This window comes from Balaenoptera borealis (assembly GCF_965194805.1).
Source record: "Balaenoptera borealis genome assembly, chromosome: 10".
Classification (NCBI taxonomy): Eukaryota; Metazoa; Chordata; class Mammalia; order Artiodactyla; family Balaenopteridae; genus Balaenoptera; species Balaenoptera borealis.
Window position 1 is genome coordinate 104639789 of NC_138874.1, and position 17044 is coordinate 104656832.

At 39.3% G+C, this 17044-nt stretch overlaps 1 protein-coding gene across 1 annotated transcript in view; it reads left to right on the top strand.

Annotated features, from left to right (window-relative positions):
* Nucleotides 1-1229: 1229 nt before the first annotated feature.
* Nucleotides 1230-17044, top strand: part of CCDC172 (coiled-coil domain containing 172) — a 76500-nt gene continuing 60685 nt past the window's right edge. The window contains exons 1-3 of the mRNA XM_082407852.1: nucleotides 1230-13691; nucleotides 14171-14313; nucleotides 14513-14598. Coding sequence (XP_082263978.1) covers nucleotides 14235-14313; nucleotides 14513-14598 — 165 coding nt within the window. The 5' untranslated portion in view covers nucleotides 1230-13691; nucleotides 14171-14234. The remainder of the gene's footprint in view (nucleotides 13692-14170; nucleotides 14314-14512; nucleotides 14599-17044) is intronic.

Consider the following 17044-nt stretch of genomic DNA (forward strand, 5'->3'; position numbering starts at 1 on the left):
GTTTTTTCCTCTACCACAGCCATTCTTGAAGCAGGCAAAATAGGCAACTTTAAGAGCTCTGAGGACAGCATGACAGCATCTTTGAAGGAAGAGAACGTTCTGAGGCAGTAAATGGAAAAGCCTCTATAAGAAAAAGAAACAACAGTAGATCCCAGATATCAAGATATGTATTTCAGTTTTTTAAGGAACCAGAAATCCCACTACTGGGCATATACCCTAAGAAAACCGTAATTCAAAAAGAGACATGTACCACAATGTTCATTGCAGCCAGAACACCGAAGCAACCTAAATGTCCATCGACAGATGAATGGATAAAGAAGACGTGGCACATATATACAATGGAATATCACTCAGCCATAAAAAGAAACAAAATTGAGTCATTTGTAGTGAGGTGGATGGACCTAGAGTCTGTCATACAGAGTGAAGTAAATCAGAAAGAGAAAAACAAATACCGTATGCTAAGGCATATGCATGGAATCTTAAAAAAAAAAAAAAAGGTTCTGATGAACCTAGTGGCAGGGTGGGAATAAAGACGTAGACATAGAGAATGGGCTTGAGGACACAGAGGGGAAAGGGGGAAGCTGGGGCAAAGTGAGAGTAGCATCGACATATATACACTACCAAATGTGAAATAGCTAGTGGGAAGCAGCAGTGTAGCACAGGGAGATCAGCTCGGTGCTTTGTGACGACCTAGAGGGGTGGGATAGGGAGGATGGGAGGGAGGCTTAAGAGGGAGGGGATATGGGGATATATGTATGCATATGGCTGATTCATTTTGTTGTACAACAGAAACTAACACAGTATTGTGAAGCAATTATACTCCAATAAAGATCTATTAAAAAAAAAAGAATTGAGGGACAAAAAAAAGGACATATTTCATATGGTTAAAGGTCTAAGGAGGCATTAGTGAACAATTTTTTTTTTTTTTTAATAAATTTATTTATTTATTTATTTATTTATGGCTGTGTTGGGTCTTCGTTTCTGTGCGAGGGCTCTCTCCAGTTGCGGCAAGCGGGGGCCACTCTTCATCGCGGTGCGCGGGCCTCTCACCGTCGCGGCCTCTCTTGTTGCGGAGCACAGGCTCCAGACGCGCAGGCTCAGCAGTTGTGGCTCACGGGCCTAGTCGCTCCGCGGCATGTGGGATCCCCCCAGACCAGGGCTCGAACCCGTGTCCCCTGCATTGGCAGGCAGACTCTCAACCACTGCGCCACCAGGGAAGCCCCTAGTGAACAATTTTGGTATTTTTACCATTAAATTGAAGAGTTGCTAGGCCCAGGTCACATGATGCAATCATTTGCCAAAGCCATTCTGTGGGAGTGTTGTGAAGCTCAGAGGGTGGTCGGGCCTTCCAAGCTTCCAAACGCATACATTTTTAAAACCTCTCCCACATACTCAATGACCCTGAAGAAGCCAATCACAGTGTCATTAAATCCCACTGCATGTGTTTAGGAAAGACCCTGAAGAAGCTCTAACGGAAGCTTCCAACAGAATCACCTGAGTCTTCCAAAGAACTTTGCAGGCCCCACCCAACCTAAGAAATTCTGGTAGGATCACTCTAGTGTAGGGCCTAAGAATTTCCATTTTTTTTTTGTACTGAAGTATAGTCGATTTGCAATGTTGTGTTAATTACTGCTGTACAACAATGTGATTCAGTTACACATGTATATACATTCTTTTTTTAAAAATATTATTTTCTGTTATGGTTTATCATAAAATATTGAATATAGTTTTCTGTGCTGTACAGTAGGACCTTGCTGTTTATCCATTCTATATGTAATAGCTTACATCTGCTAACCCCAACCTCTCACTCCATACCTCTTCCAAGCCCCTCTCCCTTGGCAACCCCACCAATCTGTTCTCTATGTCCGTGATTCTGTTTCTGTTTCATAGATAGGTTCATTTGTGTCATATTTTAGATTCCACATATAAGTGATATCACATGGTATTTGTCTTTCTCTTTCTGACTTACTTCACTTAGTATGATAATCTCTAGTTGCATCAAGAATCTCTATTTTTGAAAAGCTTCTCAGGCAATTCTAATGATCATCTTGGTTTGGGAACTGTGGTAGACTGAATAATGGACCTAAATGTCCTAATTGTTGGAACCTGTGAATGTTGCCTTATATGGCAAAAGGGAGGTTACAGATATAATTAAATTAAGATTCTTGAAATGGGGAGATTAGCCTGGATTATCTGGGTAGGCTGTGAATGTAATCACAAGTGTCCTTATAAGAGGGAGACAGGGAGCTTTGACTGAGAAGAAAGAGAGAAAATGATGATAGAAGCAAGATGCTAGGCCTCTGGCTTTGAAGATGGAGAAAGGGGCCGAGAGCCAATGCATGCAGGTGGGCACTAGAAATGGGAAAGGACAAGGAAAGAGATTCTCCCCAAGAGCCTCCAGAAGGAGCAAGCCCTGCTGGCATCTTGACTTCAGCCCAGTGAAACAGATTTTAAACTTTTGACCTTAAAAACTCTGAAAGAATAAATTTGTGTTGTTTTAATCACTATGTGTAGTAGTTTGTTTCAGTAGCAATAGGAAACGAATAAAGGAAATCACTGCCCTAAACCATATCAATTTTAATAGTCCTTTGTTGCTAAACACAACTCTTCGAGCCAGAGCTTCAAGGCCCTAGGATTTACCCTGTTCCCAAGGGTAGAAGGACACAAAAGCAGCCTTGTCTCTAGAAAATACTACTGCCCCATCTGCGTTGAGCTCTTTGCTCACAGTCACATTTCCTTGAGGATGCCACAGCTGCCCAAGAGAAAAGGCAGCAGTGTGGGACCTTGGCCAATAACTGTATCCCTCAAGCTTGGACATCAAGCCACAAGGATCCATCACACCCCTCCTGTGTGCTCGGCATTCTGCTGGCCACTGTGGGGAGTGCAGAGAATCACGAGAGGTTCCTCCCCATTCTCCTGCTGAGTAGAGACATTGCAGAATGATTACGAACACTTAGGTTGTATTTTCCAGGAATCTCAAAGCTGAGCTCCCCTGGCTACAGAGGATATTGTCTCATTTGGGGTTAGGACAAATGCATCACATTTAGAGGAAAAAAGATGATGTCAAAGCATGGGCTTCCCAGTTGTACTCCGATTAGAAGACCTGGAAATCAAGTCAGTTTTCCATAGTTAAAGGCTCTTGGTCCACTGCGCGATGTATTAATGAATTATCTGTGCAACATTTGAAATGTAGGTCTATTTTCCAAGGTAGGTGAGTATGTGGGGGGAGGGGGAATCTCTATATTTTATCAGGACTTGTTCCTATCAGAACTCCACACCGTGAAAGAAAAAAAAAATGGCGGCTGCATAGAGCTGGGATAGCATCTCGTTTCTATGACAACAGTGCCTGCTCTGCTCCCAAGCTCCATCTGGTATTTTCAGGCCTAACAGCCAGGTAGCATCCAAAATGCCTAGTGGAAAAAAAAGGCTTCCATAGAGATTCCTCAGATCTGGCACAAATGAACACAGCAACACCATGCCCTTTTTAAGAAAAACAGTGAATTACTTCACCAGCAAATGAGCATTATGAAAACAGACCACTTAGTACATAGGACATGCTCAACTCTATCGCATAGGCTAAGCAAGCACAACATGCACATAAAATTAAAGTTGCTGTTGGGGCTGATGAGGGTTTTTTTCCTAAAGGCAATCTAATGAAACCCGCACAGGGTGATTCCGTTTTTCCCTCTTGCTCTTTCCTGGTCCTGCTTGGTCCTGCTTTGTGGAGCTGTGTGTGCTTTAGGTAATGTGGATGCAGCAGCTCTTACCTGCCTCACTGACCTTCCCTCCAGATTTTATCCGTGTTGATTACTGTTCCCTGGTAGCTCTGCAGAATTTATGAGAAGCTGAATTTCAGCCCTCCTCCACGGGCACTTGCTCACAGACAAGCATGCTTTTAAAACAGTACAGTGCAACACAGCCTTCTATCCCCATTTTGAACACAATCTAGTGAAAGCACTTCCTTTTTCTTCCGTAATAATACCGTCATTAAGAGTATTACGTCTTTACAAAGTTACAATTTATCTAAAATATGATACAATATGACTTTATAGCTAGATTGTCATACAATATTTGGGACACACTTATACTAAAAAATTATTCATTGTTTATCGGACATTCACATTTAACTGGGCACCTGGTATTTTTATTTGCTAAATCTGGCAACCGTATTTATAGACAGGAATATAGGCCTTTCATTCATTTGATCACTTAGGTTCTGATACAATGCATCAAAATGTCAGTACATTGAATTAAGTATTGGTTTCCAGCATTTTCTGGTTATTAAAAGGAATGTTTTAACACAGAGTTACTGGGTACCTGCTCTTTGCCTGGCTCTGTTCCAAGAGCTGGGAATCGGTGGTGACAAGACCAACAGGTGCTTCTTCATGGAGCTAACAGTCTGTTGTGGCTCCTGGATTTTATTTCAGGACGCTTGCTCTCACTGCATACAAGGCATTTTGATATACAAAGACCCACCAGATATGGTCCTGCCCTCTAAGATTAGCTGTCCCTTACCCATCTTCAAATTTCCCCAAACCTCATCAAACCAATCCCATGTAGTTCCATGGGCATTAAATCACAGGGGAAATTTAAATTGTCATTTTTTTCACTTCCTTTGTGCCTGAGTATGCCAGATGGAGAGACAATTGACCCTGGACGGATTGGACATTACCTGGTGCAATCCCACCATCAGTTTCTGGGGTCTCCTCTTGCCCTGGCTGGGATCCATTCACTTGGGGGTCCTTGCTCTTCCCCTCCTCAGTCCTTACAGGAGATTTGGACACACAAGCGATATTTGTATTCTTTCTCCCTCTTCCTTACTCTGTCTTTCTATATTGCCCTCAACTCTTTGTTTCCTTTTAACTATTTCATCTCTTTAATACTGAGAACTACTAAACCAGATGGGAAAATTAAAGGTCTGCAGTATTTCAGAAAGTTCTTGAGATATGGACCTACGTTACGTTTTTTCTATATGATAGATTCTCTCCACTCGTATCTCAGTTTTTGACTATGACACACTCAGTTTTATTTTATGAGCATTCTAAGGTAACATTATTATATGATATTTAAATTATCTAACCACTGTGGTAGTCAGAATAATGGCCTCCGAAGATATCTGCATCTAATCCCTGAAACCTCTATGTCATTTTACATGGCAAAAGGGACTTTGAAGATGTGATTTAAGTTAAAGATTTTGAGATAGTGAGATCATCTTAACTTATCCAGGTAGGCCCAAGGGAATTACAAGTGTCCTTGTAAGAGAACAGCAGGAAGGTCAGAGAAGGAGAGAGATTTGAGGATGCATTACTGGCTTGAATATGGAGGAAGGGGCCAGGAGCCAAAAGATGCTGGCAACTTCTACAAGCTGGAAAAGGCAAGGAAACAAATTTCCTTCTAGAGCCTCCAGAAGGATTGCTGAGTATTTGTTTGTTTGTTTGTTTGTTTTAGCCCATTAAGACCGGCTTTGGACTTCTGACCTCCAGAACTGTAAGGTAACAAATTTGTATTTTACACCACTGAGTTTGTGGTGATTTGTTATAACAGCAATAGGTCAATACGCCTATAGGTCCAGGCACTAAAAAATCAGAAATGACACTGAGCAGGTTCCTTGAGACACTTTGCTAAGCCAGGCAGGTGTCAACCTTTAGTTGCCAGATTGTGGAAGACCTGCACCGTCCTGCTGGTGGGAGTTGACACTGGAGGGCTGGGGTCATGGTTATTTACCAGCCACTGTGGGAGTATTTCAATGTTTTTGCAGTTGGAACATGTGTGCCAGTGAATTTTTGCTGTGCATACACTTATGTACAACTAAATCTAAAGGATATAGAGTAGATTCTAGCATCATTCTTGAATTTTTCTTCCCTAGGGCCCTGATATTAACCTTTAACCAAAGGAACCAAGGCAATGGTTCTAACAGATTTCTAGATTCTTTTCTATGTAGCCTCCGTGGGGTTTTTCCTGAGTGTGGACTGAGAGGCTTTAAGTCTTGCTTTAAGGCTTTTATTACTGAATTCTCAGTTGTTTGTTTTTTCAATTTACTGTCTGAAATTTTCATCTGTAAGCACTGAGGTTTTCTTTTTTTAATCTCTCCTGTTTCCTTCTCTCTTTTACTCTGCCTCTCTATCCCCATGTGAAAACAAGTGAATAAGGGGGAAAGAGAGTCAGTGACTTTCTCAAGGTCACATCACTATTGATGTGTGTTATCAGCCAAATGGAGCCCTGCACCTGGGTCAGCAGTCTCCATTTCCATCCAGTGATGTTTAGTCACTCCTCCACCAAGGCAACAGTGCTTAATGGTCATCTTCTTATTCGTAAAATGCAATCATTCCCCTGCAGAGCCCTTTTATGGCCGTCCACCGCGTTTTGAATAAAATCTGAACTCCTTCCATTGCCTTGAAGGCCCGGCAGGATTGCGCCCTGACCATTTCACCAACCCCATCTGTGATGTGATCCCACTGGCTTCCTCTCTGTTCTCCAGATGCCAGCTCTGTCCAGCCTGAGGGACTTGATGAAGCATAAATGTGCTGTCCACAGCCTGTAGAGGGTCTGTGTCCCGCACTGATAGGTTTTACACCATCACTCACTCTGTGGGTATTGAGCTAATGAATGTGTGTCCTTTGCTTCCTGTGGCCCCTATGGGTCCATGCGTGCAGAGAGCTCATTCATCCTGCTCATTGTTGTGGCAGAGCCTCGTACATAGTAGTTATTCAGTGAACACTTAGTGAATGATGTTTGTGGTCACTCCTCATGGCCTCACCCTAAAGTCCTGCCACCACTCGCAAGCCACAGAATTCCTAGTCCACCATGTAAACCACTGAGACAGGCTGTCAATCACACGCCTGGACTGAATAAAGGAAAGACAAGATGTCTGGTCAGTTATAGAAAATATCATAGCTCGTACTGAAAGGAAGTGGAAACTAGCTTTCTGACCCCTGCGGTAACCAGCTTACACTGTGAAGCAGGAGATTTGCATCCCCTTATCTACTTCTAGATGAGAATATTATGTTTCATTCAGAGCTACAGCCTTGTGGACTGAAATAGCATATTTTATGAGTAATAGCATCTGTAAGATAAAAGACATCAAAAGAAGAAAATGAAAGCATTTAAAATACAACAATTACCAAAATAAAATCATCTTTAGGACATGCTTCTGACAAGTTCTCTTAGGCTTTATTAATTTCTTCCAAGAATATCACCATGAATCTTTTTTATGAGTGTTTGGATCCTGTGTGCACAATACTTGCATTTATTCACTTGAAGCTAAGGCACAACAGAGTGCAGGATCTCAGCTGTTTCCTGCTTTTCTCTGTGTTAACACCTTCAAAAAGAAAATGGTAAAGGTAGATTATCCAACGGTTTAGGAAACCCGTGCATGTACGTGTTTTATAAGTAGAATAATGAGATATAACAAGTACAGAATTACAAGACTGTCAAATTTCAAATGAGGATATACACACAACTTCAGTAATTCTAATATTTTGCAATATTTCCTTATTTGTTTTCAGATATTTAAATTCCTTTCACTCTCTTTATTCATCTCCTTCAATTCTATTCCAGAACTGCTTACTATCACCTATTACATAATCAGCTTATTCTCTGTTTAAAATGTTTCTTAGGGAGCTCTTTTATTTAAATGCTAATTAATTGTTTCCTTTAACCATCTTACACAGTTTCCATATCCTACCATCGACGCACCTGCAATATCAAATAAAAGATAAGGTTTCTGAGCCATGTAAACAATGATAAAACATTCTGAACTGTCTGTGGCATCGTGAAGGGAAAATAATGGCAGTGTTTGCCTTTTAAAATGTAATATTATTGCACTAAGGCCACTAAATTCATTTTAAACATTGGAAACATAAAGTAATTTTATCCTGATAAATGAGCAGTTTTTCAAATTATTTTAAGAAGATATAGGGTTTACGGTTCACTCTACCTACACATGTACAATATATGTATATATGTACATTTTTTCCAAACTTTCCAAAGAGTCACTGTGAATAATTCATAAAAAGTAGTAGAAATATTGAAATTTACGCCACATTTCCAAATAGTCACTATGATTAATTCACTGAAATTAATAGAAATTTTCATAAAAATTGTAAAAAGATTAGAGTAGAATATATTGATTGTTGGTTTAAATTTGGGCTTAATAACTAAAGAGTCAATTACTTACTAAGTAGCCATGCACTTATTAGGTAGGCAAAGAATACATTAATGACTAAAGTAACTGGTAAGAAAATGAACAAGCAAGCAAACAAAAAGTCTTACATTTATCTTTTAATTCTTCCTACATAATCCCCGGGCACTTAAATTTATTGTCATGGAAACTATAACTTGATAAAACCAGATTTCAAGCCCCTTGCTTATTCTTCTTTTCAAGCCCAAGTTCTTACTTGCCTTACGTGTATACCCAGTAAATACTTATTAAAGAAATGAATCGTGCAAGGTGGAGAACAGTGGTTTCTAAGTTTTGTTTTCTTTTCTTTTCCTGGGCCTGACAGTCTAATCTCTTGGGTAGGGCACATGGAGTAGCCCTCCTGGGCCTTGTGCTGGGCTCTGGGCTCTGACAATGTGAAAATCAAGTTCACTAGCTTAACTACAGCTTTCTTCTTCCAAAGTCTTTGGTATTGAATGACTCCTAATGTGTTAATGGAATTTCTTCATGCAATATATTTTACAACCAAAAAAAAAAGTTTGCTTTTCTTAATCAGTAATTAAGAATTGACAGTTTACTTTCATTTCTACTGTAGAAGTGTCTGAAAATAAAATTAACACCTTTAAGCATTTATATTATATATATCTGATTTTATCATATATATGTGAGTATCTATATATGTATGTATATGTATGTATGTATATGTGTTTTCTCTACATCTATCTACCTATCTCTGTGTGTGTGTCTCTGTCTCTCTGTCTCTTTCCCTATATCTATCTATCTATCTATCTATCTATCTATCTATCTATCTATCTAATCTCCTTACTGGGGTGGAACTCTTGCAGTAGTTAAATTGCCTGAGGCCTTCTCTGTACCCTAGTTGTTATACCTTTTCTTCAAATTCTTACTAGAAAGTTCAATACAGAAAAAAGATAAAAGAGGAGTTGTTTTAACTGAAGTAGTTGAAAGCCACTGGTGAACAAAAAAGATCTTTTGTTGCGGCAGAAGGAATTAGGAGGGAGTTCTAGACTTAGCTCTGACATTAACTGCCTGTGCAGTGTTGGGGAAATCCATCATCCTACAGGCCTCAGTGTTAACATCTAAAAAATCAAAGGACTGTGCAAGATATTTTCTAAAGTCCATTAAGCCACTAAAAATGCTTTGATTGTAATATCAATAGAAATAAATCTTACAATTTAAAAAAATCATAACTCTTTCCCACGACTTAACTTTTAAGATTTGTTATAGTTTGAATTGTGATCCCCAATGAGATACGTGAAGTCTTAACCCCCCAATAACTTAGAATGTGACCTTATTTGAAAATAGGGTTGTTAGAGATGGAATTAGCTAAGATAAGGTCATACTGAAGTAGGGTAGGCCCTTTGTCAAATATGACTGGTATCCTTATAAGGAGAGGAGAACAGACACAGAGGCAGAGACACAGCGAGAACGCCAAGGAAAAATAGAGGCAGGGATAGGAGCGATGCATCTGCCAAAGGTTTTGGAATGCCAAAGATTACCAGTAAGGACAATAATCTAAGAAGAAGCACAGAAAAGATGCTCCCGCAGAGGGCCCAGAAGGAACCAACTCTGCTGACACTGCTTTCAGACTTCTGGCCTCCAGAACTGTGAACAGATAAATTTCTGTGGTTTTTAAACGATCCAGTTGTAGTATTTTGTTATAGCAGAACTAGGAATCTAATAAAAATAATAAGAAACTAATATGGTACTTTGTATACTAATATGTAGCTGGTTAAATAAGCATTTACAACAAGGCATGATCCATTTTCCATTATTTTTCTTTATATCACATTTGATTTTAATTTGTTAAAGATACATTCTGTTACTAATCCAAATTCTAGAAATCTGAAAATGTCTTTAAAAAAGACCTTAATGTGTTGGTAATAAGCTTTTTTTAGGAAATGTTTCTGTTTTGAAATATAACACAGCTGCTGAAATAGTCTCATTTTCTCCAGCCTCTTGCTTTTGGAGGCAGTAGGTGAAGTGGTTAAGGGTTTGCCTTAAGAGAATATCAGGGTTCAAATCCTGATTCTGCCACTTCTTAGCTAGTATATGTGACCTTGGCCAAGTTACTGAGCTCTCTCTGCCTTGGTTCTCTAATTGTAATGTGGAAATAATAAAAACATTGATCTTCTTGGACTGTTGGATTGATTAAAATAATGAAGACATGTCAAGGTCTCAGGCAGTGGTTGGAACATAGTTATTAATAGATGTTAGCTGTTAAGTCTCTTTGTTTCTAGTGCTTCTAACCTATTGCCAGATGACTGCACAAAGCAATTCTGACATGCCACTCACCAGCTAGCAAACATTACATGAATCTCCATCATATGCATAAAAATGTTAGACACTCCAAAAATTGGCGTCATCTGACTTTCTGCTTTTTTTCTCCCTTACTTGCTATCTACTGAAGTCTCACTCTCCTTTAAAATCCAGCTCATGTTTTATCCCCTCCTGAAAAGTCTTCCCAGATCACCTACATCAGACTAATTCTTTCTCCCCCTGCCATATCTCCATAGCACCAGCGTGAAGCTCTTATACACAACCCACTAGGAGTCATGCATGCTATGTGCCATTCGATAGATTATGACCTCCAGGAGGGCAGGGCCTGTATCTTTCAATTTTGTATCCTCCATAGTACCTACCAGAGATTTTACGCTTAGTAGATACTCAATAAGTGGTTGTTAACTTGGTTGAACCCACATTTTTTTTTTCTTTTTGGCAGATGCCCTAAGAAAATCATAAAATAAATGAATTATTTTTCTTCTTTTCATTGCAAGATATATGCCCTGGGCTAGTGGGTACTTGTAAGCCTGGTTTAGAACTTAGGGAAGTCATCAGTCTAAGAAAGGAAAGGAAATGCATTTTAAATCACAAGAGCAATATAGCCTTATATAAGGCCTTCTAGCAAAGCAATTATCGATGGCTCAATAACCCAGGTGCTAGTGTTATTATGAACAAAAATACGAGGTTGAGAGACAGTGAGTGATCTCAACTTTTATATTCCATGGGTACGCAGTTCAATGAAACATGTACAGATGGAAAGTTTCGATCTGAGAATCATATGTGGGTATCATAATGCAAATAATTGGCTTTCTTTCTAAAGAACATCTGTTGAAACTCTGAAAGCAGTTGTTTATACTGCTGCCAAAATGCTGAAAAATATCATAATTCTCCAATGAGGTTAGAAATATCTGGGGGAAGAAAAATACTTTTTATGTAGTTTTGTTTTTATTAAATCCTGTTGTTGTTTCTCTAATATGGCACATAGGAGATGCTCAATAATATTTGTTGAATGAATAGCAGACACTCATTAAAAAGTTATTGAATGAATCACCTCCTTTTTTTAGGCTTATAAGATACATTTTCAAAAAATAGAATGCCCTAGTTTTACCATGTCTTGTACCATTTTTATTTGGCATAAATTGAAGTAATGCTACTCTTGCTCTGAACATTATAGAATGTAATCAGCATGTATATCTATAAGAAAAAAATATCTTAACGCTACAGAAAATGTATGCATAAAGCTAGATATATGATAGCAACATCTTAATATATTAATACGTTACTTTTACTCATTATTATGAAACACTTTTAAAATCTGAATTGTGACCTTGCATAATCATGTTTGCTTCTATAAATAAAATAAAAAATCCTGCTAATGCCTATAGTTGTGGTACCTCTAAGAAGACTCAAACTTGGGATTTAAAAGCACCGAAATATTGTGGGACATGAAGAAGACTACGGAAGATGAAGAAGCCATTTTTCCCACGCCCCTTTCCCAGAATTCCCAGCAGCATTCTCTTCCATACTCCTGTGTGAGTGAGGCAACTGGGCTCCCTAAAGGCTGCCCAAATTTCACTCTGCCAAGTTTCAGTACAGAAAGAGCACGTTAAATAATAAATGTGAGTGTAACTAATAAAATTGGAATGTTAAAGAGCAGCATGCTTTTGAAAACCAGCCTCCTTGTGAGGATGTTCCCTGTGCAAGACCACGGGAAGTAATTCTGAAGGGAGTAATATTAATTAGTCATATAATTTATCTTCTGGAAGCTGTTTCTTTTGATGGCTGCTGTGGCACAGTTCATAAGCCTCCAAATGAGTACTCAAAGAAAATGGTTCACACCACAATTTCAGCTTTGTTTCCCATCCTTGAACAGATAAAAGAGTCAAATTTATTTCAACATATCTAAATTTTACATATGCATCCATATGATGGAGGATTATGAAGTTACAGAAATGTATTAATGAAGAGTTTTCAATGAAATGGTAAAACGCTTGTGATATAATAAGAGTGAAAAAGAGCAGAATCCAAAATCAAATCCATGGCCTCTGATCTCAGATTTCTTGATTTCAAATCCTGTTCTGCCACATACTAGATATGCAACCTTGGCAAGATAACTTAACTTCTGTGCCTCAGTTTCCTCAACTTTGCTATGAAGGTTATAGTAAAAATCATCTCAAAAGGGCTTACAGTGTTCAGAATAGTACCTGGCAAGTAAATAATAACTACTATTATTACTTATTCGCAATATATTCACAATATATTTGTAAAGAAAAAATGCAAGATGAGGAGAATCACCTGATGGCAATAACCAAAATGTTATTACTATTTGCTTCTGAATGATATATTTATGGGCAATTCTTTTCTACTTCATTACACTTTTCAGTATGCATTCTTTTATAATAAAGTTTAAAAATTAAGTTTTATGCATGCATGGCTTGATGGAAATTTAGGTGGAAATTTGGAAAAGGTTAACATTTATAACCGATTATACTACTGCATTAATGAAATATTAATTAAGTTTATTATACAGATGATGTAACAGAATTTACATTTACTATTTTTTTTACTTAATACTAAATACATTTTTAAAGTTTAGCCAATTTCAATTTAACATTCAGATATAAAGTCAAATGTTTATTATCTTATAATATTATTATATTATAATCTTAATGTTTTGACCTGCTAAAAATTAAAAATATTTTATTTTTTAATTAAAAAATCCCATACCAAAGTCCCAAAGGTGCCTTTCATGTTTAAGCTTTAATTAGCAACCACTTTGGTCTCTGACACATCCTGCGCAGATATTGAAGTGTTAATATTACTGCAGCTTGATTACAAAAGGCAGTGATTAATTTTAAAGCAGACAAGATATGCCCTGATTACAAAGGAATGATTAAGGCGAATGTCAGACATTGCACATTTATAGCAGTCTCTCCCATCGTCAAAGGATAAGACTTTGCAAAAGTTTATATTTAGGATCACGGGTACTTTGTACTTTATTATAACACTGCGTTCATGCCTTGGCGATAGATTCCCCCCCCCCCAACTCCAAGCACGACCTAAAGACCTTTGGGGGGCCACATGGCCAGAGCAAAACAAAGCAAAACGCCCGAACGCGCAATGGGCCCAAGGAGACGCCGTAGCGTCTCTTCCCACCGGACCCAGACCCGGCGACTGAGGCGCTGGCCGCCGCCTGCTGCAAGCTCAGCAGCCCACAGTAGTGTTTCAAGTACATGTTCTGCTGAGATAAAGAGCACTTTGAGGACCTTCTCCCCGAACAGGGGGAGTTGGCGGGGGTGGAATGGGAGGAAAAGGCCGACCGCAGAAAAGGCAGGGCTGCTGCCCGAAGCCGCTCCCAAACGGAGGCCTCAGGGCCTCCATTTTTTTTTTTTCCCCTGCCACCAAAACGAAAAACAACCCGCACAGGGGCCAAGGCCTCGTCTCAGGGGAGCTGCGCTCAGCCAGGGGAAAAAGGCAGTCTGAGACAGGTCACAGGAGAAACGAGGGCGCGGGGGAGAACAAAGCGGGTTTGCCCTTCGTAGCGGAAGCCACGCAGGCCCGGAGCGGGGTTCGCGGCGCCCGCGGCACCCGGAGCCTCGCGGCCTCCCCTCAGCCCGCGTGGGCCCCGTCCTTGGCGTGGGCAGGGGGCAGGCCGCTGGAGGCTGAGCTAGGAGTGGCCCTGGCATAAGCCTTTACTGTGCGTTCCAGGATCCTCAGACTCTGTTATAAACTATTGAAGGCGAAGAAGGGATCGGCGGGAGCCCAGCCCGAGATGAGTCTGGAGTCCCTGTTCCAGCACATCATCTTCTCCGAGCACCTGGCGGAGGAGAGTCGCCGCTTGATGCGACAAGGTCGGGCGCTCGCGGGCGGCCTCTGGTCTTGGAGCCGGGGGCCTGGAGGCGGAGGGAATCAGGAGGCAGTGGGCCGAGCGGGGAGGGCAGGCGGCTGTCCACGTGGAGGGGAGGACAGCGGAAAGGTGTCTTATCACAGGCCCCAGAAACGGGGACTCCAGAAAGATGGACGTATTTAAGCATTTAATTTGTATTACAGTCAGGTCGGAAATAAACAGATGTCGTGAAAAAATTAAGAAAGCAGCCGAGGAGCTGAATGAAGAGAAAATCAAGTTGGAGTCTAAGGTATTGACATGTAGCGCATGCTCGTTATCACTTGAAAAAGTGTTTTCGCTTGACTTTTTGAAGATACGTTGCTATTGATATTTAACTAGTTGTCCGTCAATTATGAAGCACGCTACTGTGTTAGTGGATGTAGTTCCATGTTGTCTGGTAATATTTAAAGTTCTGAATCTGGTGACGCCTTGCATCCTAACATGAATTTGTCCTAAAGAAACCAGTTTAAGTCATGAAGAATTCATTGTCCGTGTTGTGGGATGGCTAACGTTTCAAAAGAGCGCAATGCCACTGGAAAAAGAATTATTCAACTAAGTAGTTGGTGCGGGAAGTAAATTTTGAATGATAAATAATTTAAGAAGTGTTCTGTGTTGATGTAACAGTTGAATGTAACTTTCAAACGAGTCTCTGCCATTTGTTTTTCAGTCTTCTACCACATTTTGGACATGGCTTTCGTCCAAAAGGATCATTTTTCCACTAGTATTTCACTATTTTCTTCAGCATCTGTAAAGTTCTGTTATTTTACATAGAAGCAAGGGAATCTGATGGCTTCTTGAAGGAGGATTTTGAAGTGTGGGTAGAATTTTTTGAGAAGCAAAGAGAAGTAGTAGGAGAAAAGTATTCGGGGCACCGGGAGAATATGAAAAAAAGGGAGGCATAGCCAAGGCATATTGGGAAGAGAAATCTCCCAAAGCAGAGGGCTGATACCTAGGAATAAGAGGAAACCATTGCAGGTTTTTGATAATGGAATGGTGTGATAAAAGGGGTTTAGGAAAATCTCTCTGAGCTCTGGGAGGATGGGAGCTAAGAACATCAAGTATGTCACAGTGAAGGTCTAGCTATGGGTGGCAGCAGACAGCCATACAAAAATATTATTCAACTCCTAAAGATAAACGATGCAAGCAGTGTACAGTGGGGAATCTGTTTGAGGAAGTCTCTTTGCTAAAATAAGTCAAATAGACTTACCACTGTGAGAAATTTCCAGTTCTCTTTTTGGATAAAATAATCATAGAGTCTTTCTCCACCTTGCAAGCTTCTTCTGTTCTTCCTTCCAAGTCTTGTTCACACATCACCTGTGAGCCCTCCCTTGTACATCTTGGAAAATTTGTTTTATCATAGCATTTGGATACCACCTTACAATTAAACAACAATACATGCTTGTGTTTGTGTTTGTGTTTGTATCCCCCACTATTTTGTGAGCAAGGTATTTGGAATTTTTTTCTTAACCATCTTTTATTCCCACAGCCTGTATTCCATGCCTAGCACACAGTATACATTAGTGTTTTGAATGAATTAATGAGTACTAATAGGGAGATAATAGGGAGAGCGCTGTCTTTTAAAATATCAATCGAATTTGGAAATATTCAGTGAGACTTTAGGTCTTGTTTCACCTGTGAGTAGCAGATAAACTAGCTGCTAAAAACAATGCTAAAAGCTGATGGCATGGGCAAAGCATTAAGAATGTCATGATGTAGCTTAAATTTTTCTTTAAAAAGAATTAAGATAACTTTCAGGATTGGTAACTAGAAGTTAATATAAGTAATAGGCAAAACATAGGCAGTTAGGTAATGCATAGCTAGCACTTATTGAACACTTACTGTGTGCTGGGCACTGTTCTAAGTGCTTCATTTGTATTAACTCTTTTAATCCTGCCAGGGATCCTGTGATGAGGCACCATCGTTAATCCCCCTTTTTGGGAGAGGAAAATGAAAGGTTAAATGACTTGTCCATGGTATATAATCCAAAAACAAACCGCAGTAATGAAAGTAACAATTGAGTAATGACAGCATATTTTATTAAAACAGATTTTGGGGGCTCATCTTAAACTTTTTTCTTCATGAAATTCACATATAATAGTGTCTCTGAAGCTTTTGCCTCTAGTCAAGGGCAGTATTTCTACAAGTTCAGTTATGTAAGTTTTTGTACAAATGTATTTTCCCCAGATTGGTGAAGATATTGACCTGCTAGGTAACAAATGTTAAAAAAAAAAAAAAAAGGTTTACTCTTTGAATATCTTCTTTGGAAAAAAATAAGTTTACTCTGTAGTATTTTCTCAGTTAACAGTCTATTTTCCTGAAAATGGAAATGTAGTCTGTTGATATATACACATACATAAAAAAGCTGATTCAAATAGTTATACTTAAGAGAAGACAGAACAAATCCCTAGCATTGTTTAAAATATTTGCTGAAATTACTAATTAATATAGGCTCATAAAATGCATATATGTGCATATATGTGCATTTAATCAGCTCATATATGTGGTTAGTAATACAGTTGCTTTCTACTAATAAAATTTACATGTGGAGGTTCACAGTTCATACAGTACTAATTTGTAATTGAAATAATTTGATTTATAATATAGTCAACATGGGGTGTTTGTGTGTATATAAAGATTTTTAAAGTGGAGCCACAATTATGGTGTAACTGACTAATGAGAAGAACTGAAGAAGTAAT